Below are 25,911 nucleotides of genomic sequence, written 5' to 3'. Positions count from 1 at the left end.
AAGATCAAAACACTCCTGGATACTGGGTAGAGCAGTATCCCTCCAAGTGCAGTCCACAGACTATCTGGACCAGAATCACCTTTATCCTGGATCAGAAGCCCAGGATGGTACTAGAATTTTTGACATTTAAGAATAATTCTGGCAAAAATTGGAGAACAGGAACAAAGATGAAACCATGGGGAACCTAAAGGCATTGGAGAGAGACAATAAATGAAAATATGAAAGTGGAGAGGTAATAAAAGAGTTGTAATAAAAAAAGCCAAGAGAGCAAAGTAAATGTCATGATTGCATCTTTTAGAGGATGCAGATTACCTGCTATAATACCGTCCATCTGCTCCAACGCCGCAGCCAACATGTCACTTGCATCACTCATCATTTTGCTATTTGTCAAGGGCAAATTCCAACCTAGATCTGAAAAAATAATGATGTTATCATTACATCCTTAAATGACACATGCTTCCTGGCAGGTTTAATAATTCAACATCAAATTATAACTCCACCTAGCAGTCAAATACAGAGAATTTGTGACGTATTAGAGCTGAATTAAATGAATCATTTAACAAACTATGACCAATCATCTGCCTACTGTACTGCAGGACCACATGCTATAACTGATCAATTAATAAAATAAGTACAATGCAGTTCTTGCACACAGGGTGTTTAAACTCCAGTAGGATGGTTTCCATGCTGTACTCTGTAGAGCTCTAGGTCTCTGTGAGGGCATCAGAGGTGGCTGTGGAACTTTGCTCAGGGCCATGAGGGATGCTGCGTAGATAAGACTTGTTCTTTCTGTACCAGCCCCACCTAATCTCTGCTCTCTCAATTTTGCCTTTAATTTTTTTTTTTTTTCCGCAATAGGGAATTACCATAAGATTTGTCTAAGAAAACGGTTCAGGAACATATATAATAAGCACATACACATCTACTGGTATTTTGCAACATAACAATCGCTATCATGTATTGAGTGAGTGCCTACAGTGGTTCTGACACATTAATATAAACTATCCATAATCCTTAATCATGAGAGGAACCCTAAAAAATGCATAAATTCCTCATTCTATAAACGAGATCAAAGATGTTTGTTGATCTTTGCCAGTAAAGACAGCAAGTAAGTGTAACAAAAACCAGTTTACAAAGACCAGTTTTTAAACTAGGTCTGTCTGATTTCCACTATAATATTAAATTTTTGTTTCTCTGATCCTATCTCACAGATAGGTTTAGGCTGAAATTGTGTCACAATCTACTCACTCTTTTACCAGTTAAAAAATAAATTGAAATTATCCTTGCAAAAAATTTGGTCATTAACAGGAAAAAGGCAAATTATGTGATTTTCAATATTAATTAATACATTTCAGGTACCAGCTAAGCACACACATAAATTCACCCAACAGGCCTAAGTAAGGCTCTTGCTACTTTGCAGATACTATGGTGTAGCAAACACCTGGGAAATAAAGGATATGTTGCTTAAAAGAAACCTTTGCCCTCTGTTTCCAAGTAACCAGGTCTTACCACTTTATTTTTACGAACATATTTACAGTTCTGATAAACAGCTGCTTAGATCAGTTCTCTATTGTGCATTCACTCTAATAAAATGCCATTTAATCATTGTGAAATCTTACTTTGATTTTATAGTATTCATAGATTTCATCTAAGAATTTCCCAGAACTTTACTCCCTTCAGAAGGTATAAAATATCACTACCATTTTATGTAGAAATACTACAGCACAAAAATACCCAAGGCATGCGTTTACAGTCACCCAGAAATCAGGGGGTTAATAAGCTAGGTTATGAACCTAGGAGTTCTCAAAAATCTACTTGCACATTTAGCTAGTGCACAGTCCAGAGAGATGGGGCACAAATTTAATGATCACACTTCAGGCTGGAAACCTCAAAACATGAAAATTGAGAACACAAAGGATTAAGCCAAAGAGTGTATGGTTCTTGAATTTTATATCATTAAGTGGCTTACATTCCCTTTCATTTTAAAAGATGAACTTCAAAGAGCTCTAGATAGTATCTAGAGAGATACTATCTATATATATATATAAAAGAGAGACAGACAGACACATGCCAGGCTCAGCTATAAACATGGGGAATGCTGATAAAATAAAATAATGCTCACGTTAGAAAAGCTCTCATCACCTCACTAACTTAGAAAAACAAATATTCATCTTTGTTGGCAACTATAATATGTGTAGAGCATGAACACTTTTCCAAGAAAGACAGATAGTTATCTATTTCTTCTCTATTCTGTTAAATGTACCTTTCAAATTCTATGATGTGGAGGTATGAGAACTTAGGCCATGCTTTTCAAAATGGTGGTGAAGAACTAATTTTTTAAAAAATGTCCAGTTTGTTAGAGACTAAGTCTTTGTTTAATATAATAAAATATGACAATATTAAAGTGTTATAAAAGTTTATAAATGCTTACTCTCAATCTCTATGCTTATCACATAGCAGCCTACATGTAACAGTAAGGACAAGACAGACAGTAAACACAATTAATAAATATGTATATAATATGGCAAAGGTGGTAGGTGCTAAAGGAGAAAAATCGAGCAGTTATCCTCAGGAGATCAGAGGGTCAGGAATTTGGAGAGGTTTGCAAATTAAACAGGGTGGTCAGGAAGAATGACAGATTCAAAGGTCAAAGACTTCTTTAATAAATTAAAATTAGTTAAATATAGGTGGTAGTTCAGTGGTATTCCAAGTGTAGAATTCTTACAAATTGATTAAAAAAATGGGAGAGGTGAAGTCACGAACAGACATATAACAGAAGAGGAAACACTTTCAACCAATAAAAATCTGAAGAGATGCTTAATGTTATTAATAGTCAAGAAATTTAAGATAACAATGTGATACCATTTTACACCCAGTCAGCTGGCAAAAAAATTGGAGAGTACCAAGTACTGTAAAAGGATGTGAATGCACAGAATCTCTTATAGAATGGTAATGGGAATGTAAAATGGGCTAAAATTAAACATTTACATTCATTTTCAATCTAGCAATATTTACCCCAAGGTATATAACCATGAGTAATACACAAACGTTCATAGTAGGACTTGTCACAAGGACAAAAACGTGAAAACAACCCAAATGTCCATCAATGTGAGAGGAGATGAATAAACTGGTATATTTACACAACATAATTGCATACAGTTTTCAAAATAAACTAAAACAATGCATGTGTAGTTTGGACAAATCTATGCAATATAAAAGCAAATAGACAGGGTGAGAGAGTGTCATGGACATATATCCACTACCAAATGTAAAATAGATAGCTAGTGGGAAGCAGCCGCATAGCACAGGGATATCAGCTCGGTGCTTTGTGACCACCTAGAGGGGTGGGATGGGGAGGGTGGGAGGGAGGGAGATGCAAGAGGGAAGGGAAATGGGAACATATTGTATATGTATAACTGATTCACTTTGTTATAAAGCAGAAGCTAACACACCATTGTAAGGCAATTATACTTCAATAAAGATGTTTAAAAAAAATAAATAAATAAAAATAAATAAAAGCAAATAAAAAAGTAAGTCTCTGGTAAATTCAGCAAGACTTTTTACAAAGTTAAAAACAATTAAATACAAATATATAAATACACACACATATATTAGAAATACATATAGATTCAATATTACTATACAAAAAGAAAAGAGGGAACGATAATACACAATTCAGGATGATGGCTGCCTTAAGCCAGGGACGTAGAGGGACAGAATGGGAAAAAGGGTTATAAAGTTAAATGAAGGTTACTGTCAAGTTTTTGAATTAGGGATGGACTCAAAAGTTATTATTACACTATTAAAAATGACAAAATGGGAATTCCAGTTCTAATAACAGTGGAATAGATTGTATTGGACTTACTGTCCCACAAATAGCAATACAAAACACTGGATGACATATAAAACAATTTTAAAGAAATTGGAGAGTGACCAAAAGCAGGTAGAAACTATGGGGAATTCAGCTCTTGAGTAAAGGGAACCATAATGAGTGAGATTCACATTTATACATCTTTTCACTTGTGGGCACTTCCCCAGCCACATGATGCAGAGTGGTTAGGGCCTATGAAAAAAATCACAGTCTTAATGGCTCAGTGGATAGAAGGGGGTAAGGTTCTTAGATTATGCACAAAGATGTTTAACACTAATTCATAGCAGGCTGTAATAAGAATATATAATATAATCCATTAAAACTATAAAATAAAAAGACGAAGTAAAAAGCCAATTGAGTTGATGGAATAGACTACTAATAAAATCCTCAGTTAATCCAAAAGAAGGCAGTAAAGGTGGAACAATGAACAGACGGGAGAAAAAGAAATCAAACGGCGAATGGTAGACAAACTCAATCATATAATTTATCATTACATTAAATATAAATTGAATAAACATTAATAAAAGCCAGAGATTGTCAGACTGGTTAAATCCAAAGACACAGTAAGCCTGGGAAAGGAGGAGTGCCTATATTAATATAAGAAAAACGACTTCCAATCAAGAAGTATTACTAGAAAGAAAGAGGGGTATTTTATAATGATAAGAGTCAATTCATCAGGAAGCCCTAACAATCACAAATGTTTTTGCAACAATAACAGAGCTTCAAATGACATGAGGCAAAATCTGACACAATTAAGGGAGAATTACACAAATTCTGTCCATTTATATTTAACATAATTGTTGATATGGTTGGATTTAAGTCTACTGCCCTGCCATTTTTTTTTCTGTTTGTCCCATCTTTCATTTGTTCCTCCTCTTCAACCTTCTTTTAGAATGACACACAAGGTAGGAAAAAATTCAGGTAATAATATAGATGTTAGCAACACTATCAACCGTCTTGACCTAATTGAATTTATAGAACAAAACATCCAAATGCACGGACTTCCCCAGTGGTCCAGTGGTTAGGAATCCGCCTTCCAATGCAGGGGATACGGTGCCGCAGGGCAACTAAGCCCGCGCTCTAGAGCCTGCAAGCCACAACTAGAGAGAAGCCCGCGTGCTGCAACTAAGACACAACGCAGCTAAATAAATAAACAAATATTAAAAAAAAAAAATCCAAATGCAGAACATACATTCTTTTCAGTCCACTTGTTATATTCACCAGGACAGGCCATGCACGTATGTAAGGCCACAAAATAAGTCTCAATAAATTCGAAATGGTCATTAAAGGACTATATAGAAGAATAAGAACAGCAACCTGAAGTGGTAAAGCACTAAAGCTAAGAATAGAGCTTCCATATTTATTAAAAGTCTGACTTGCCCATGGCTTAAGCGACTTTAGAGGCAGCCTCACTTCGCGGGCATCTGTGTTAATAAGGCAACATCAATTTTCATGCCTGGGTCAAAGTATTTTTAAAGGCTAAATAAAAGGGTTCAGAAAATCCCATGCTCTATAAAGATGTTCCTATATCCTCAGAAACATTTCTGAGAGGAAGATTCCCCTGGGCATTCTCACATACTTAATATTGATACAATGGAATAGTACTCCACAATGAAAAAGACTGATACATATAACATTACGTTGAGCTAAAGAAGTCAGACATAAATGACTACGTACTATATGATTCCTTTCATGTGAAATCCAAAAATAGGTAAACTATGGTGACAGAAAGTAGGAATTACTTGCAGGAAGTGGTGAATGATTGAAGGAGATACTGGGGGCTTTCTGTGCAATATCTTGATGGAGGTGTTGGTTATACAAGTTATTACATTTGTCAAAACTCATCAAATACACTTAAGATGTGTTCATTTCACTGTATGTAAGTTTCACCTCAAATTTTAAAAATTAGGATTCAAAATGGTTGTTAGAAATTAGAAATAAAACAATATTTTTAAAGGAACCAAATAAAAAAATGGATGAATATAAGTAGGCTATGCATGGCCTTATAATGATAATATATCATGAATAAAGGATAATGAATAATCCAATTATATGCACCTAAGATCCAAAATAAAACTCAGAATATCCAGTTTCTTCTGTTCTAATTCTTTGCTTACCCACAAAGCTGCTGATTACAATTTCATCTTTTAGGTGGTCAAAACCATTTAGAAAGTAAAAACTTTATCATCCGATAATTCTCACACAATACCAGATTCATTTCTGGATTGTAAATAGCTAATACATACTTCTTTGAACGACTTGCTGAAGGAAAGGGCACCAGAAAATACAACTACCAACAACAACAAAGGAGTGGGGTTTGCAAGGTTGTAGTTCAAACTGGAGAAACCCCTGATTTGTTTCAGAGATCAGCTCTGCTTGCAAGAGTCCTCAGTTTAGTGGTTTCCTATTCCGATGGTTTAAGAAAAAGAAGTTGAGAAAAGTCTTGGAAAAGCAGTCTCCTGGAGGTAACATCCATATTTTATAGTATGGGTTTAAAAAAAAATGTAAAAGCATATTTTGGGTATACTTCAAGCTTGGCCAGGATCCATTTAGAGCAGATTTGAATAAGGTAAAATATCAGGGAATGTTTCAGCAATGGGTGTGGTGGCTAAAGCATTGACAGAAAACCATACTTTTTTACAGGGTTGCTGACTAACTGATGTTTTAGGCCAGGTCAGCTGCCCAGTCTCTCTGGAAGGAAGGGAAGGAAAGGAAGGAAGGAAGGAAGGAAGGAAGGAAGGAAGGAAGGAAGGGAGGGAGGGAGGGAGGGAGGGAGGAAGGAAGGAAAGGAAGGAAGGAAAGGAAGGAAGGAAGGAAGGAAGGAAGGAAGGAAGGAAGGAAGGAAGGAAGGGAGGTTGGTTGTAAGAAAATTAGAAAGTCTGTTTCTAAACTTTGGTGAGAATGACATTTGTCCTAACTTTCTCAGCTTTCCTTAGGTAAAATGTTTTAAGTTTGAAAGAGAACTTCGAATTCCACGCCCACAGATGGATACTAAGACACTTAAAAGGAGAAATCCCTTCAGTGAAAGAATGTTTACACACGTTCAGCTAGGCTGGTGGAGCACCAAGTTATTACTTGGTCATTATGAAAACAATACAGTTTCATATAAATTACCCACAGATCTCTCACCAATTTTTTCCCCCAAGATGCTCACTAGGGATGTCAATCATTGCGAGATGACTTCCCATGTAGGCAGCAACACAATCTCGGCAAAGCAACGTCTTGAAAATTGGAGTAGGAAGGACTGTGGAGTGGTTCTCAAGGTGTGGGGCTTGATCCCACAGCGGCCTCGGCATCCCCTGTGAGCTGGCTCAGATGTAAATCCTTGGGCCAAGATCTACTGAGTCAGAAAGTCTAGAGGCAGGGTTTGCATGAGCTGCCACGTGATTCTGACATGCGCTCGGTCACTGTGCTAGAGCACAAGAGGCCCTCTTTCCCCTCGGGACAGCGAGCCCCACCCAGAGGAGTTGAGAACTGGCTACCAAGGTAAACAAGGGCACAGCTCTTCTCCCCAGCTCCTGCTTCTACTTTTGATCTAAAAATAACAGCTCTGAAGAAGCAGTTCAGGTTTTAACCTGAAAAAATATCTCCCTTTAAACTTCAACTACTCAGTCATTATGTCTGGAACTTCTTAAGATTCTTATGCAATCCTCCTTGTTTTCTGGTTCTCTGCTATGTATCTGTCATCACGTATTTCCTCCTCCACACTGTATTAGCCCAAATCCTTTCACCTGCAGTCTTCTCTAACATCCCTAGAAAATTAATTCAGAATCACTTGAAAAGGGCAACATGGTAAGACATGGGGGTCGAGGGGGCAGGGGAAGTGTTGAAAAGAGTGGGGATGTTGGCAGCAGGGGTGACATCTAATGTTACAACACACATGTAAAAAGTTTGTCAAGCTGTAAAAATAAGTATAATATTGATGATATAACTGGAAATTTGAACACCATGTATTTGACAATATTAAGGAATTATTTTAATGCTTATGTAATAATAGAGAGGAGCAAATATTAATGGATGAAATGGTATGACATCTGGAATTTGCTTTAAAATAATAAAGGAGAAGGGAATAAGAGTAAAGATATAGATGAAACAAGATTAGCCATGATTTGATAATTGTTGAGATGAGTGATAAGTACATAGGGTAACACTATACTATTCTGTCTACATTTTTATACATTTGAGATTTTCCATAATAAAATATTTAAACTTCTTCATCCATATCTTCAGACAATAGGATTTTCAAACACCCTTGACCCTGATATAATTGGCTTAAATATTTTATTTTTCTATCATAACCTCAAGCATACCAAGGACTCACCAAATATTTACAAACCAAATAAGAAAGCACTTGTTATTTTAACCACCTGCATAAACAAAAACATACGCTCAGAAAATGGAAGAGCCTCTCACAGAGAGATGTAAGGCAGAGCATAAAAGAGGGCATATTAATGACTGTGTATTAGAAAGAGTTACTTCTCCTGCTCACAAAAATGAAGAACCACAAAACATGATTAAATATTCAAATAAATGAAGCAGCAAGGAAAATAGGGCAAAATAAAAGGAAAGGAACCTTCTGGCTCTATGCTATTGTTATGTAGGAATGATAACAAGAAGGGAGTTGATTTTAAAAGTTCATTACAATAAGCCAAGATCTTTCACTTCTTGAATAAAAGGATGTTGCTGCTATTTGAAAAACTGATGTGTATTAAATGTCAGTAAGTCTGAAGATCTAGCGATAAACGGAAACGATGGCCCATTTCCCTCTACCTACTATTATTAGCTATTATGATGACTGCACGAAATTATGGATTTGCCCAAGGTCACTCAAGAAGTAAGATTTCAGTCCAAAACCCAAGTATGCCTCTCACTCATTCAACAGGTATTTATCAAACAGCTATTATGCCCTGACTAGGACCACCAACTTTGACCAGGACCACCTATCGCATATGCTTCTAGTCCAAACTATACACCACCTCCAGGACACCCACCCCCGCCTGCCTCTCACACTGCACAGCATACCCTTCTCTGAACACACCCTGCTCTCTTACCTCTGTGTTGTCACTTCTCTCCTTGCACTGCCCCTTCTAAGCCCGGGGACACATACTTTCAAGACAGCTCAGGCACCCTTTCCATCCATACACACACTTTCAAGACAGCTCAGGCACCCTTGGGCCCTCCCGGAGCATCCTGGGTATGACTTCATGAGACCCCTAATTTCACAGTATCTGTCTCCTTGACTGTGCTGTGAGCTCCTTGGTAATAGAGACTGTATTTCTGATCTCTGCATCCCCAGTGTCTCATGTGGTGGACATCAAATGCTTGCAGCACAAATGCATATGCCCCGGGAGCTCCTCAAACATGCACACTGTCATGTCATAACTATTCTTGCTCCTATACTCCCTGTTTTGGCAAATAGTGTGAGCTTCCTCTTAGCTGCACAGGCCAGAAACCTATCTTCTCACCTTAACTTTTAAGATAAATTTTTTTTTAAATTATTTATTTATTTTATTTATTTATTTATTTATTTATTTATGGCTGTGTTGGGTCTTCGTTTCTGTGCGAGGGCTTTCTCCAGTTGCGGCAGGCGGGGGCCACGCCTCATCGCGGTGCGCGGGCCTCTCACTATCGCAACCTCTCGTTGCAAAGCACAGGCTCCAGACGCACAGGCTCAGCAATTGTGGCTCACGGGCCCAGTTGCTCCGCGGCATGTGGGATCCTCCCAGACCAGGGCTCGAACCCGTGTCCCCCGCATTGGCAGGCAGACTCTCAACCACTGCGCCACCAGGGAAGCCCTAAGATAAATTTGATCACTGCTATCACCCTTGCTAGCTACAATCTCATAAAATGAATTTTCATGCTCTTCAAGAGGCAGGTAAACCAAATTCATTGTGCTACTCTGGAATGATGTTATTACTCCTGTGAGTTTGCAAACTTAGTTCTCGATACGATGGAGAAGTATCAGGGGAACTGAGCAGGTTTCAACTTCTGATTTTTCTAACCTACTCTAACCTCTTCTTTTTAGGTCTTATAACCTGAAGACTCATCTCTCTCCTATTTTCCCACCCAGGTCTACCAATCTAGTCTTCGTTGGCTAAGAGATAAGCAGTTCTGGGATATGTGAGACCCAGAATTGCACCCTTAAGGAGGGCAGGGCTGGGTAACAGCTCCACAAAGCTCTGAAAGGGAAGGAATGGGCAAGGTGCCTATATATAAGCACCCTCTAAAGGAGTATGTTATAAACCCCTAAGATTAAAAGGTAGTGAAAAAGTTTAGTAGACTATAATCAACATTTATTTTAATAAAATAGAAGACATCAGAACGTCTCACAAGAAATAAAAGTATTATTTTGTGAAACTTTTGATGTGGTTTTATGTATATACCTGCCTGCAACAAATACTGACTGAAGGCCTACCATGTGCCAGGTCCTGGAGACAGAACAGTGGAAAAGACAAGCAAAAAAGACAAGTCACTCTGCCTTTATGGAGCTGACATTCCAGTGGTTTCAGCGCACACGTGTGCACGCGCGCGTGTGTGTCTGTAGGGACATGCATGCATATGTACTGCATCATGATGTAAGAAAGTGTATCTTACACTGGGTCAAAAACATCTGAAAATTACTTCTTTCTCTAAAGTGGTGCTATTTAAAACATGGTCTATGAACTGGTGCTAGTTCACCAACTGTTATTGGTCTACTATGAGATAAGTATAGAAACTGAGCATAAGTATTCAGGAAATTTTATAGCAACTTGACCTTGCTGTGATATCCAATTACATGATAATTTTGCTGCCAAACCCTATTATTTTAAAATTGAATTTTACAAAAAAGAATCCATGATGGATTGGAATAAGAAAAAAAAAACAAAAAAAACAAAAACCCTAGTCCTTCACCAGAGATGGTTGGAGAAGCACTGCTCTGGAGGACACACTGGGTGGGGTTCTGGGGAATAGGTGTGTACATGGTACTTTAATTGGGAACTGCAGCCACGGAGCACAGACAGAAGGGGTGACACATACGCAAGAGAACCCCAACAAGTGGGGAGTACAGTTCAGGTTTATTCTCTTTCCATACATGTCAAATGATGAAAATAATTAAATGGAAAGTAGAAAAGTGTTAGCACTGACAGTGATGATATATGGCTAAATTCAGGAGAAGTGAAACAAAAAGCATTTGTATTAAATTAACATCAGTGGCAGTCACACATAGGCATACCTCGTTTTAATTTGCTTCACTTTACTGTGCTTCACAGATAGCAGTAGCTTTGTATTTTTTTTTTTTTTTACAAATTGAAGGTTTGTGGCACCCCAGTGTCGAGCAAGTCTATCAGCACCATCTTTCCAACGGCATTTGCTCACTTCATGTTTCTGTGTAACATTTTGGTAATTCTAGCAATATTTCAAAACTTTTCTAATTATCGTTATATTTGTTATGGTGATCTGTGATCAGTGATCTCTGATGTTACTACTGCAATTGCTGTGGGGCACCATGAACAGCATCCGTATAAGATGGAGAACTTAATTGATAAATGTTGTGCGTGTTCTGATTGCTCCACTGACTGGCCTTTCCCCCGTCTCTCTCTCCTCCTTGGGCCTCCCTATTTCCTGAGACACAACAATATTGGAATCAGGCCAGTTAATAACCCTACAGTGACCTCTAAGTATTCATGACAAGAAGAGTTGCACATCTATCACTTTAAATCAAAAGCTAGAAATGAGCTCAGTGAGGAAGGCATGTTGAAAGCGGAGGTAGGCTGAAAGCTAGGTCTCTTGTGCCAAACAGTTAGCCAAGTTGCGAATGCAAAGGAAAACTTCCTAAAGGAAATTAAAAGTGCTACTCCAGTGAACACATGATGATAAGAAAGTGAAACAGCCTTATTGCTGATATGGAGAAAGTTGCAGTGGTCTGGATAGAAGATCAAACCAGCCACAAGATTCCCTTAAGCCAAAGCCTAATCCAGAGCAAGGCCCTAACTCTCTTCAGTTCTATGAAGGCTGAGAGAGGTGAGGAAGCTGCAGAATTTCAGTTTGAAGTTCGCGGAGGTTGAAGGAAAGAAGCCCTCTCTATAACATAACAGTGCAAGGTGAAGCAGCAAGTGCTGATGTAGAAGCTGCAGCAAGTTATCCAGAAGACCTAGCTCAGGTAATTCATGAAAGTGGCTACACGAAACAACAGATTTTCAATGTAGATGAAAGAGCTTTCTATTAGAAAAAGATGCCATATACAACTTCCATAGCTAGAGAGAAGAAGTCAATGCCTGGCTTCAAAGCTTCAAATAACAGACTGACTTTCTTTTTAGGTGCTAAAGCAGTTGGTGACTTTAAGCGGAAGCTAATGTCCATCTACCATTCTGAAAATCCTAGGGTCCGTCAGAATCATGCTAATATCAACTCTGCCTGGGCTCTATCAATGAAACAACAAAGTCTGTGACAGCACATCTACATATGGCATAGTTTACTGAATATTCTAAGCTCACTCTTGAGATCTACTGCTCAGAAAAAAAGATTCCTTTTGAAATATTACTGTTCATTGACAGTGCACCTGGTCACCCAAGAACTCCGACGGAGATGTACAATGATGTACAACATTAATGAGATTAATGTTGCTTTCATGTCTGCTAACACAGCATCCATTCTGCAGCCCATGGATCAAGGAGTCATTTTGACTTTCAAGTCTTATTATTTAAGAAATACATTTCATAAGGCTATACCTGCCATAGATAGTGATTCCTCTGGTGGATCTGGGCAAATTAAATTGAAAACCTTCCGGAAAATATTCACCATTCAAGATGCCATTAAGAACATTTGTGATTCGTGGAAAGAGATCAAAATGTCAACATTCAGAGGAGTTTGGAAGAATTTGATTTCAACCCTCCTGGATGACTTTGAGGGATTCAGGACTTCAGTGGAGGATGTAATTGCAGATGTGGTGGAAACAGCAAGAGAACCAGAATTAGGAGTGGAGCCTGAAGATGTGACCGAGTTGCTGCAATCTCATGAGAAAACTTGAAGGGATGAGGAGTTGCTTCTTATGGATGAGCAAATAAGTGGCTTCTTGAGATGGAATCTGCTCCTGGTGAAGATGTTGTGAAGATTGTTGAAATGACAACAAAGAATTCAGAATATTACATAACCTGAGTTGACAAAGCGGTGGCAGCGTTTGGGAGAATTAACTCCAGTTTCAAAAAAAAGTTCTACTGTGGGTAAAATGCTATCAAACAGCATTGCATGCTACAGAGAAATCACTTAGGAAAGGAAGAGACCATTGATGTGGCAAACTTCATTGCTGTCTTATTTTCAGAAACTGCCACGGCCGCCCAGCCTTCAGCAATCACCGCCCTGATCAGTCAGCGGCCACCAGCATCTCACTGAGGCACGAGCCTCCACCAGTACAAACATTACGACTCCCTGAAGGCTCAGATGACAGCATTTTTTAGCAACAAAGTGTTTTTTAATGAAGGTATGTACATTGGTTTTTTTAAGACATAATACTATTGCACACTTGACAGACTATTGTCTACTACACTATACCATAGTGTAAACATAACTCTTATATGCACTGGGAAACCAAAAAATTCCTGTGACTCACCTTTTTTTCAATATCTGCTTTAATGCAGTGGTCTGGAACTGAACTTGCAATATCTCAAATGTATACCTGTAAGGAACTACTTACATGTCTAACTACAATGCATCGCAGCAGCAAAGCATGTATAATTTCTGATCTTCTCTGTTTTAATACAGCAATAAAAGCTATTATATTTTGCACTAAAATTTCATAGTTTGTCATTCACACACCATGGCCCAAAGCACACTGTATTTTAAAATGGAAGAATATTACCAGCATACCACACTGACTGGGAAGAGTGGTAAAAATTGTGGGCTAGGGAAGAGTTTTGTACAGAAATAAGACTAGAATAATTTTAAAGACTAAACTATTTGTCTAGTAGGTAATTTCTATTGGTTTCTATTTCAACTGAGTGTCAGTTACACTCTTGGCTGTACAGTAAGTGGAATGTCAACATTTTTTTTCTTTTATAGCATACATGCCTCTGGCCATAATCAGCAGTACAGATATGTCTTCAGCTGTTGCAGAAAAAAAGAATGAAAACCAGACCCCTGAAATTATACAGTTGAAAGTACAAAATATATTCTTAACATTGTTTTTCACTATTAAGATATTAAAAGACATATGGAAACTTTGTACAGTTAATGAGGACTGAGCCAAGTAATAATAAGTAATATAATGCTTTTCAAGTTATTACTATTTCAGGTCTGTGTGACTAGCACTAATTGCTGCCGTGGGAGATGTGCTCAAGGGAAGGATAATGAGAATCAGGAAAGCAAGGCCAAAATTTATTTCCCAACCCAAGGGTTGGCAAACTACAGCCCATAAGCCAAATCTGGCCCGCTGCCTGTTTTTGTAAATAAAGTTTCACTGGAACACAGTCACACTCATTTGTTTATGTAATCATCTAAGCAGCTTTCATGCTACAGCAGCAGATTTGAACAGTTACAACCACAAAGCCTCAAATATTTACTATCTGGCCCTTTGCAGGAAAAGTTTGCCAACCTCTGCCCCAAACCCTTTCCGATTTGCTCATTTTCCCATTGATTGAACAATATTTACTGAGAACCTATAACATATCGGGCACTATTCTAAGTGATGAGGGTATAGCAGTAAAGAAAAAGAAAGAAAATGGAAAAGGAAAAAAAGTAAATAAGAAGTTGTTGCTCTGATGAAGCATACATTCTAATGGCAAGAAACCATAAACAAATAAATATTTTAAATATATAGTAAATCAGATGGTGAGAAATAATTTAGGAAAAACAAAGCAGGGAAAGGGAATAAAGATAACATTAGCTTACTATGTATCAGGCACTGTTTTAAGTTCTTTTCATGTATTAATTCATTAAATCTTCACAGTAACCCTATTGACATGATATTAGGTGATAAAACCGAGGCACAGAAAGGGCACCTGAGTCATACAGCTCTAGAAAATGGATTTGAAACCAGAGCCCATGATCTTAATTGTACATTCTGCTGGCTCTTTGTGCAAAAAGGGAATAGCAGGGAGTTACCGTTTTAATATGATAATCAGTGAAGGCCCCACTGATAAAATGACATTGAACAAAGCCCTGAAAAAAGGTGAGAGAGAAAATCATGTGACTATACAGGAAGAACTTCCAGGTAGCAACAATAACCAGTGCAAAGGCCCTGAGGAAGGAGAGTTTCATGTATTTGGTATTTGAGGCCCAGGTGGGGAGAGGGAGACTGAGAAGGGGAATTTACATAGAGTGAAATGCACAGGGCTTAACTATATGGTTTGATGAGTTCTGACGAACGCACATACCTATGTAACACACTCCCTAACAAGATATCAACGTTCCTATCACCTTGTCTATATTTTGATGGAAAAGCTAACAGAATTTGATACAGTGTTTAGGAAAAAGAAAGGACTCCAGCCCGTGGCCTAATCAATAGAAAGATGGAGTGGCCATTTACTGAGGCGACCAACCGTCCACTCCCAACCCAAGCATGACAAGCACTCCTTCCACCCACCAAAGGAAGGAAGCAAGAAGAACTGTAAAATTATCATCCACTGAGAGTCATCCCCACCATCCTTTACGCTAAAGCCTAATGAAGCACCTGTATCTTGTACATGAAAGCTGTATGTCATGGCAGACTACCCACGGAAAATCCACAACCACAGCATCAAGTACTCCCATAGCACTTTTTTTTTTAACCTCTGTTACCAGGTACCATATGGAACCATTGGTTATCTCTACTAGACGCTATATTTAGCTAAAGAAAAGGGATGTCTCTGGCAGGTGGGCTCACTTGACTAGGTCCATGGAATGTTGTCTCTACCAGACTAAGCTTTTTAAAGAATTAAGGCCCTGCTCTTAATGATTTCTATACCAAGCTTAGCTCAGGACATATACTCAGTACAGGTTTGATGAACAGATGAATAACCATTTGCTTGTATCCATTCAACACAAAATTATTCATTAATCACCACCAAATGTGCTATAGAGTATTGCATGTTAAAGAACAGTACACTAATGGACTTGTTTGGCTCTTTTATGTCTTAGATCATCAACTTAGATTTTTGTTTTCATTTTAATAAACGTTCTGGCAACCCACAGCTTTCAGGAGAAAGGGAATGGGGGAGACAGAGAAGAAAAGTGGAGCAAGTAAAATATGTTCAATTGTCTTAACAGGAATTTGAAAGCTTGCTTTCACCATAGCTATATGTTGAATGCCTAGTGTTGGGCTACCAATAACCAATTTAATCAGGATTTTCCATACTTTATCTGGTAGGACTAGTGCTTCAAAATGACATGGCTAATCCATACATTCATTCGTACACACATATACATGTTTATTCAGAGGATATTTATCATTCACCCACCATATGCCAGTAAATATTCTAGGCACTGAGGAACTTTCATTCAAGTGACCATCCCCAATTTCTACCCTTCCTTTCCAATAAAGTCCATCTCATGGACCTGGTTAGGTGAGCCTACCTGCCAGAGACATACCTTTTCCCTAGCCAACTTCAGCATCAGTCTTATTTTCAAGTGGCAACCCCAAACTTGGATAGTCTAAGTGATTGAGGTACACATTCTACTTAACGTAGTGTTTGCTTGAGCTTAAAAACAAGGCAAAAGGGGACTTCCCTGGTGGTCCAGTGGTTAAGAATCCGCCTTCAATACGGGAGGCGCAGGTTCGACCCCTGGTCGGGGAATGAAGATCCCACATGCTGTGCAGCACAGCCAAAAAAAAAAACAAGGCAAAGGAATAATATACTTGTACAAACATAAAAAATATACTTTTTTACTATGTACTCATCAAAATATACTATTTTTACATAATATATTGATAAAAATAAAAATACATATATAGCATTTATATATTTGTATAAGTATGAAACTATACTTTTTTACTATGTAAAAGTATACTTTTTACATTTTTGCTGTTTATACCATGTGTATTGAATGTCTTGGAATTATCTTAATCTCAGGATGCCTTCAAGTCCTGCCTTCTGTCAAATAGTAATACAGCATTACAAATGTATTTCTCCTTATGAAACTCCTTGCTGTGTCTTGATTTCGTTGTACCGAGCACTGCTAGAGGAAGCTGGGTTGGCTCCACTTCAAATGCCTGCTATCTAATCTCGAATGGGCACCTAATGTTACTCAACAATCCTTTTATTCATCGTTATTTCCCTCCCTATCACATTCCTCATAATGGCTGTCTCTAAAAATTCCTACTAAACTCTCCCCTAATCTATTCCTGTTCCTGCCCACCCTTAATCTCAGTAGATTACGTCATACCCTACCTTACTGAGAATCCCAGGGAACTCTCCTCTATCTAAAATTTCTGTATATACTTACTTGCCTGTTCCCGGCTCTTAGCCTTCTGTCATGGGAAAACTCTCCACTGTGTTCTTGATACCATCCCAACCTTTTCCATATTCACCCCCTCATTCTCTCATACCTTCTGTTTTTTCTATTCATCTGTTTCCTTCCACTCCACCAATAAACATGTTAAAAACCTTCTAGACCTAAAAGTCCCACCCAAAAAACAAACAAACAACTCTCAAATTCTTTCTGTCACCCTTCATAAGTTGCAGATCTAGCTCTGATTCTTCACAATTGTCCCAGGCCTTCCTCTGCTTAGACAGTCAACAGCTCAAGTTTCTGTAAATAAAAAGAAACCAGCCAGAGACAGAACTTCTGGGGTAGAAATCTATGTTTTAAAGGAAAGCTGAGATGGTTGATAGCCTTACTGATAGATTTATTTCTTATTTAGTAGAAATTTTATAATATTCCACTTCATCTTAATAGTAAAGATTACTAGGCCCATTCAGACACAGTCGGAAAAGGCCTTTGACCTTGGTCTCCTTCCACATTGCTACGGGCTCATAGACATACAGATGATCATGATGCCATGCAGTATCTAAACGGCCCTAAATTCTGCTTCTTGCAGGGATGGGTAGTTTTATTAGCAGGTTGCTGATATTATAGAATATGCCTGAGAAGAGACAAAGCCTGACTCATTTAGTAGAGAGAGGAGAAAAGCTCCCATTCATCCTGGTCTCCTAGGCTAGGAGAAATGAAAAATAGGTTGTGTCTCAACGCCCAGAAGCCTAAGAAGGTACACACCAGTGACATTAACATATAACATGCTTGGGAACGTGGGGAGGAGCAAATTAAAAAATACAGATAGGGGCATACAAGTGTGACAGGAGCCAGGGGTCTACAGAGGGAGAGGCTTGGCAGATACCGCCATCTTCCAGAAACTGGGAAACGCCCTGAGGAGAAAAGGAAGACATCCTTCAGCTCAAGAACCTACATCCCCAAAGGAATCACTGGGTAGTGTCAGAATGACCTGCCAGAAAATTCAGCTGTAAACTCCTGGAATAAACAGTCAGCCCAAAGCACTGGAGAGCTGTGAGTGTCAAAACCACTCAGCTAAACAAGGCTTATGTGGCAAATAAAGGCTGTGTATGAGTGGTGTAACCAAAACAAGTGTCAAGTAAAAAGACACTACAGATCAACATGTTACAGGATTTTAAATCCTCCGAACGTGGAATGGGTTAGATGTTTTACAGGTCATGGACTTGGGTGGAAAGGGCATGGCCAAAGCCCCCTTATTAAAGGTGCTGCTCTCATATCTATTTTCATTTACCTAACACTTTCTGGCCTAATGACTCATGGAATATGAATGAGAGAGTGCATTGTTAACTGCAGAAGCAACACTGCCGACACTAAGGTGCTCTGTTGGGTACCGAAAAAGGGTGAAAATTCAGCTAATTTACAGACTTTCTTTGGTGATTTAAGGAAGATTCCAAAATAAGTATAGCTAGATTTCTGAGGCTCATTTGTATCGAAGCTCAACTATAAGTGGTGGGATGGGTTGAACTGTGTCTCCCCCCAAATTCATATGTTGAAGTCCTAAGAACATGACCTCATTTAGAGAGGGGGTCTTTACAGACATAACGAAGTTAAAATGGGATCATTCAGGTGGGCCCTATTCCATTCTGACCGGCATCCTCATACAAAGGCGAAATTTGGATAGACAGATGTGCACAGATGGAAGATGATGTGAAAACACAAGGAGAAGACGGTCATCTACAAGCCAAGGAGAGAAGCCTGGAACAGATCCTCTCCTCAGAAGCCTCCAACCCTGCCAAACTCTGATTTTGGACTTTCAGCCTGCAGAACTGTGAGAATAAATTTCTGCTGTTTAAGTCATCCAGTTTGGGGTACTCTGTCATGGCAGCCCTAGTGAACTATCACAAGTGGTGAGACCTGGCATGAGATGCTGGGCTGTGGCAGCAGCAGATTGACTGCCCGCCAGGGATAAGAGGACCCATGATTACAAAGGTACAGGGCACCCTAGGAGGCCGAGTTTAGAGCTCAGCTGGCCTGAAAAGCCCAGCTACAGCTCTGTATAGAAGACTGAGTTTTCTAAGGCCATGATGTGCTGGCCATGTTATGCTCTTTTCAGTAACAACATTCAACAACTGCCTTTATGACCCAGTAATGAACATGATACACTAATTCAATTAGATACAGCATATTCAGCAATTGCAATGTCATAACAAACAATTACAAAATGATTGCTTGTTCCCAGATTCGAATTCCATTCCTACTGAGAGACCCAGCAATGACCTGCAGGGAGCGTCCGTCCATTAGTCGTTTGAAATTACAAAGGTATCAAGTATGCATGGTTGTTTTTCATACTTTCTTATACTCCTCCCCAGATAAGATTTAGGCACTCCCATACATCTGAAAAAAGACAAAGACCCCCTGAATATTCAACACTGACTTTAAAAACAAGAAACAAAACAGCCCCCAAATCAAAAGCAAAATTATCATAATACGTAATATGTCTTCAGTGTTTGTTCAGGGAGAGGTCTATGCTAGGATCCTGGCAGAGGACACGTGGATATATAACATGTACATCAAAGCAACCTAGGATTGAGGAATAGTTCTGTACCAACAATGAAACTGCTTAATAAAACGTTCACTTTAGATTTGTATTAAGATGACTCATGCCCAGCAAGAATTAGGTCTCCTCCCATCTCTTCTGCTGCCAGCTCTCAAATACTTCAAGTCATTTTCACAAGAGCAAACACATCGTACGAAAGAATGCCACGCCTCTCTGATGAACTGGAGGCCCTCCTCCACATAGGAAAACCACAGTAGTCTTGGGGCTTTACATGTTCAGTTTCAAACTTAGACGCAAGCTGATAGCGACATTCTAGATTGTAAATCACTCCTGATCTTCAACTATGAGATGAGGCTTCTGATCAGGCAGCAGAGATGTAACCATGCTGGCTTAGAAAGACATGTACATGTTATCCTGGTCACGCAAAGAACAGTTTCTATAGCTCCATGGTAAAAGCCTTTTCATATTTACAATTATTATTAAGTCACTGGGCTATCAGGAATTCCCAGAAGTTGTCCAATATTCTGCTTCTAAATAGGACAAGCAGACCTATTTTAATTTGGAGGTGAACCAACTGACATCTTCAAGTCAGGGTCATCATTCTGGCTGTGCAGGTTGTGTCCTGTACAGAATGCCCTGCCCTGGTGAGTGGAGGCTGAAATCCAGCCTGTTCCAGCCCAGGTGCCGCGTCTCCCTGGAGGGCCACCATTTTCTAATTGCACAAAAGCTCTCTAAGGACCAGTGCCACATTCACCTTCTCTGTGGATACCCTTGGGATACAGGTCTATAATCACCTCATCAAAGAGCAGTGGTTTTATGTTCAGTTCAGGAAGTGACACAGTCAGTGGGACTGGAGTTTAAAGAATAAAGGGGAGTGGCTCAAAATGAGGAGACGCTGGCTGGGGCCATGTCACGCAGAGGGATGACATTGAAGGGTCTTAAGCATAGCGATGACCTGATACAATTTGTGTTTCTAAAAGAATCTCTCTGGCTTCTGTGTAGATAGTGAATCAGAGGGAGCCAGAGAAGGTGTGGGAAGGTCCAGGTGAGAACTGGTGGATGGATCACGTGATGACAGTGAAGTGGACAAGCTATACTGGGAGATGGAATTGATGGGACTTTGTGAATGATTAGATGCAGGCTTAAGTGTGAGACAGAAGGAATAATGTCCCAGATCATGTCCAGCCTATGACACAAAAAACTGGGCAGAGGATGATGCCATTTATAAAGAACACTGCAGGAGGAGCAAGTTTGAGGGGGTAAGGTCATGAGTTCAGTTTTACAGTTGAGATTTCTATGAAGCAGTGGGTGAATAGTCTAGTAAATGCTGGTCCTCAAATATGATACAATTTCAATCAGGGTTTTGGAAGTACTCTGGGCATATGATGAATGTACGTTTATAGTTCTCAAATTATTCTCTATGACCACATTCCTGACCCCACCTCCAGGGTATTTTTGGTTTGATCAGTTGCTCTGAGTGTAAAGAAATCTCAGAAGAAAAAGGGGGAAAGACAGCCCATGTGGAAGGCATTCTAGGCCACATAACATGTTGACGGCCATCTCCTTCTCCATCCTGCCCCCGGGACTTGTTCCAGTCCTCATCCGTGGATCCTTGATAAATCAAGACACCAAATTCATTAACAGCAGTGAGCCTCGGGGTGTGGTTCCCAGCCCAGGCAGCATCAGAACTTGGGAACTTAAATGAAAATTCTCAGGCCCCAGCCCAGACCCACGAAATCAGAAACCCCGAGAGTGGGCCTCGGCAACCTATACTTTAACAAATCCTCCAGGTGATTCTAATGCACATTCAAGTTTAAGGACCACTGACAAGAATCAATCAGGTTTCTTTCACGTGTTGCTTTCTTATTTTCATAATTCTTTTTTCCTGTTAAAATTTCCTTGGCACTCCAAAATCATAGTCAACATCTAAGTAAGGCTCCTTCCCCAGGTGATGTCATCTCCCTTTTGGGTTGCACACTATCTCCCTCAAGGTGCCTGGACACCCAGTTTTGTCTCCACTAACCTGAATCCTACCCACATCCTTGAGTCAACTGTTGGTGGCACTGCCCTCCCGCTCTGAGCTCCCTCACTTCATTCCAGCTGGACCACGTGGAATGCGGCCTTGTGTTATAAGCTATGTTAGCACCTTCCCAACGGGATCCTACCTTTTATGTGAATTCACCATAGTGTGTCTAATATAGAGAGAAAATCCAATCAAATCTAAACGGCTCTTCTGGATCAGTGTTTCTCAAGGTGGAGTCTACTGGCAAGTGTATGTTGAGAGGACAGATTCTAAGCCCCAACTCTAGTCTATTAAACTAGAAACTTCTGAGGACAGGGATCTGCATCTTCAATGCACATTGAAATTCCATCACCCCTGCTGTAGATGAGATTCATCTTGTTAACTACAAACTTAGATGAACTGCTTCTTGAACACAAAACACTTAACTAAGACCTGAACTAAAATAAAACAAAATGACAAGAGCTTATCTTGTTCCTAACCTGTGGTCTACATCTTAAATGTATTCTGCAGACTGTAAAGTTTTAAAACAATGGTATCACACTTTGCCCTCTACAAATACTGTGGGATAATTTCTTATCAGGGTGTCTTCCCCAGCCTACACTTATGGAATTGACTTTTCAGCCCCAATGAATTTTATCTTTTTATTGTCAGTCCAGATACCTGGGCCATTTAGAAGATATCCTTTTCATCTATTTCTGTTAGAAGTATTCATTTGTAAATTGTTAATGTTCACCTTAGCTTCAACAGAATGTAAACATGGAATTTTAGGTGTAAAAAGAAAATACCAAAATAGCTGCCAAAAGGCAAACGACATTATTTATAATTAGTGACACATCTTTCCACAGCCAAAAATATTTCCTGGCTTTAGTTATGAAAGTTAAACTTACTCTCCCACAACCAGCTGCCCCACCAACCTCCTCCCATCAAGTGGGTACATGAGCTCCATCCTTGTCCCCCCCAACACACCCCCAAAATGCCTGCAGACAGACAGATCCACTGTCAAAACAGTTACTACAAAGCAAGTTATATAACAGAAGCAGAAGAAAGAGAGAAGTGATTTTTAATACCATTGCAAGAGAAGTAGCCATGAAACAGAAGAGAAAATGACAAGCTCTTTCCTAGAATTAGCACTGGGCCTTTCTCAAAACAATTTGTCTTCATCTTTATTTTGTCAAAGACATCTAAATCCTTTTTGAAAAATTGCATTAATTCAATTTTCACCAGCCCTTTCTAAACTGAGCTGTGTAATGGAAAAACAGACACACACACACACACACACATACATATACATCTGAAGTCTACAGAAATTACTAGCCTTGGGTGGTTCTAATGTATGCTTTTATAACTTTCGTTTTCAAAAAATTGCCAAATTCCATTTCTGAGATGCATTTTAAGAGGATAATTTTAATAGATGTTCATGGAAGGAACCTAGATTGGCTCATTCTGGCTAGCAGGAAAATGTTATTTTTTAATTGATATATAATTTAAATAAAGCAAAAGTCATCCTTTTTAGGTATACAATTCAATGAGTTTTTTAAAAAATTTCATAATCATTAACTTTTTAAATTTTTATTTTTTATTTTAGTATAGTTGATTTACAATGTTTCAGGTGTACAGTAAACTGATTCAGTTATATATATATGTGTATTAGTTTTCAGATTCTTTTCCATTATTAAAAAATATTGAATATAGTTCCCTGTGCTATACAGTAGGACCCTGTTGTTTTTCTATTTTATATATATTAGTGTGTATCTATTAATCCCAAACTCCTAATTTATCCCTCCTTCACCCCCTTTCCCCTTTAGTAACCATAGGTTTGTTTTCTGTGTCTGTGAGTTTATTTCTGTTTTGTAAATAAGCTCCTTTGTATCATTTTTTGAGATTCAACATATAAGTGATATCATAGGATATTTGTCTTTGTCTGTCTTACTTCACCTTAGTATGATAATCTCTAGGTCCATCCATGTTGCTACAAATGGCATTATTTCATTCTTTTTAATGGCTGAATAATAGTTCATTTTATATATATACCACATCTTCTTTACCCATTCATCTGTCGATGGACATTTAGGTTGCTTCCATGTCTTGGCTATTGTAAACAGTGCTGCTATGAACATCGGGGTGCATGTATTTTTTCGCAATTCAATGAGTTTTGATAAATGTACACAATCGTGTAATTACCACCAAAACAACGTTGAGCTGTGCTGCCTAGTGCTACTGAGCCCTTGAAATGTGGCTGGTCCAAGATCAGATGTGCCGAGGTGTAAAATACACACCAGACTTCAAAGACTTGGTTTAAAAAAATGCAAAAGATCTAGGGACTTCCCTGGTGGTCCAGTGGTTAAGACTTCGCCTTCCAGTGCAGGAGATGTGGGTTAAGTCACTGGTCAGGGAGCTAAAATCCCACATGCCTTGCGGCCAAAACACCAAAACATAAAACAGAAGCAATACTGTAACAAATTCAATAAAGACTTTAAAAATGTTCCACATGAAAAAAAAAATCTTAAAAAAAAATGTAAAAATCTTATTAATATATGGTGCAATTAAATATTTTCCATATATTGGGTTAAATATAATACAGATTAAATCATTCTAGCTGGGGCTTCCCTGGTGGCGCAGTGGTTGAGAATCTGCCTGCTAATGGAGGGGGCACGGGTTCGAGCCCTGGTCTGGGAAGATCCCACATGCCGCGGAGCAACTGGGCCCGTGAGCCACAACTACTGAGCCTGCGCGTCTGGAGCCTGTGCTCCGCAACAAGAGAGGCCACGATAGTGAGAGGCCCGCACACCGTGATGAAGAGTGGCCCCCACTTGCCGCAACTAGAGAAAGCCCTCACACAGAAACGAAGACCCAACACAGCCAAAAATAAATAAATAAATTAATTAAAAAAAAAGAAGGAAGGGCCCTGCCCCTTGTTCCCCAGGGGTGGGGCCCTGGGGTTTAAAGTAATAATAATAATAATAATTCTAGCTGTTTCTTTTTCCTTTTTTAATGTACCTATTAGAAAATTAAAAGTTAAAAGTTACTGGCTTGCATTTCTGGCTCCAATTACATTTTTGTTGGATAATGCTGATACAGATTATTTCTATCCCCCAAAGAGCACCCTCTGGTCCCTTTACAACAGATATCATTTCCCTGCTCCCAGCTTCTGACAACCACTGCTCTGATTTCCATCCCTAAAGTTTTGCTTTTAAAAGTATTTCCTCTCTTTGTCTTGTATCTTCTAATTTTCCATAATCATCTTGTACTGTTTTTATAGTTCTTTTAAAAAGCTATTTTTAACATTAAAAGATTTGAAGAAGTCTTGCCTGATCATTTCCTACAATTTTCATTAACCAATGTCATTTTCATTAACCATTTCCAAAGCTGGTAGGCGACCACAAGTGCATTCTGGGTAACAAACTGCCTTCCAGAAGGAGATGTGCACAAGTGGTTCATAACTAAATGGAGACCATTGTGCAGACATACGACAGTATCCATTCACAGATGCTGCCGGAGACTGAGCCAGAGGTGGGGAACCTCCCCCACAGCTCAATTGTATTCAGCCTCAGGGGAGTGGAGGGAAAGCTTTATCTGTGCTAAGAAAAGGTTGGACAGAAATATAAGGCACTGAATGGTAAACCCTTTAAAGGCGAGAGGGCGAGCAGGACGGGAGGCTTTGGCCGCAGGCAGTATCTACTGGTGGGGACTCTGTGGTGGCTGATGATAATGGCCAGAGAGATGCAGACAGACATCCAGTCTACATCCCGCCCCACCCCAGGCTCACCTGTTCCCATTCTGCTTTTCTTCTGATCCCCTTCTAACTACACTGAAGTTAACTATTATAATTGGCATTCACATTTCCTGTTCCTATTCACATTCACGCTTCATTCACACTTCAGACACTATACACCATCTTTCTGATTTTCCAGAATATAAGAACAACACTGGAGGCCAGCTCCTATCCGCCTCTGAACTCTTCTCCAGTCCTTCTAGATAATCAACCTTGAACTCATCTCCTCAGATTTCCATCCCTGGCTCCCACCTCCACCCCTTTCCTTTGCAATCCCCTAGAGAATG

General features: G+C 39.2%; 1 protein-coding gene across 12 annotated transcripts in view; it reads right to left on the bottom strand.

Annotated features, from left to right (window-relative positions):
* PPFIBP1 (PPFIA binding protein 1) overlaps nt 1-25,911 on the bottom strand; it is a 176,112-nt gene that overhangs the window by 65,888 nt on the left and 84,313 nt on the right. For 9 of the 12 annotated variants that reach the window (XM_082352116.1, XM_082352112.1, XM_082352118.1 and 6 more), the window contains exons 3-4: nt 19,491-19,666; nt 313-411 (exon numbers count right to left, since the gene is read on the bottom strand). In XM_082352116.1, the coding sequence (XP_082208242.1) occupies nt 313-411; nt 19,491-19,524 (133 nt within the window). In that variant the 5' untranslated portion in view covers nt 19,525-19,666. The remainder of the gene's footprint in view (nt 1-312; nt 412-19,490; nt 19,667-25,911) is intronic. The other 3 variants (XM_082352122.1, XM_082352113.1, XM_082352114.1) reach the window with 1 other exon arrangement.

This window comes from Balaenoptera borealis (genome assembly GCF_965194805.1).
Source record: "Balaenoptera borealis genome assembly, chromosome: 13".
NCBI lineage: Eukaryota > Metazoa > Chordata > Mammalia > Artiodactyla > Balaenopteridae > Balaenoptera > Balaenoptera borealis.
This window is presented reverse-complemented; position numbering and strand designations above follow the sequence as displayed.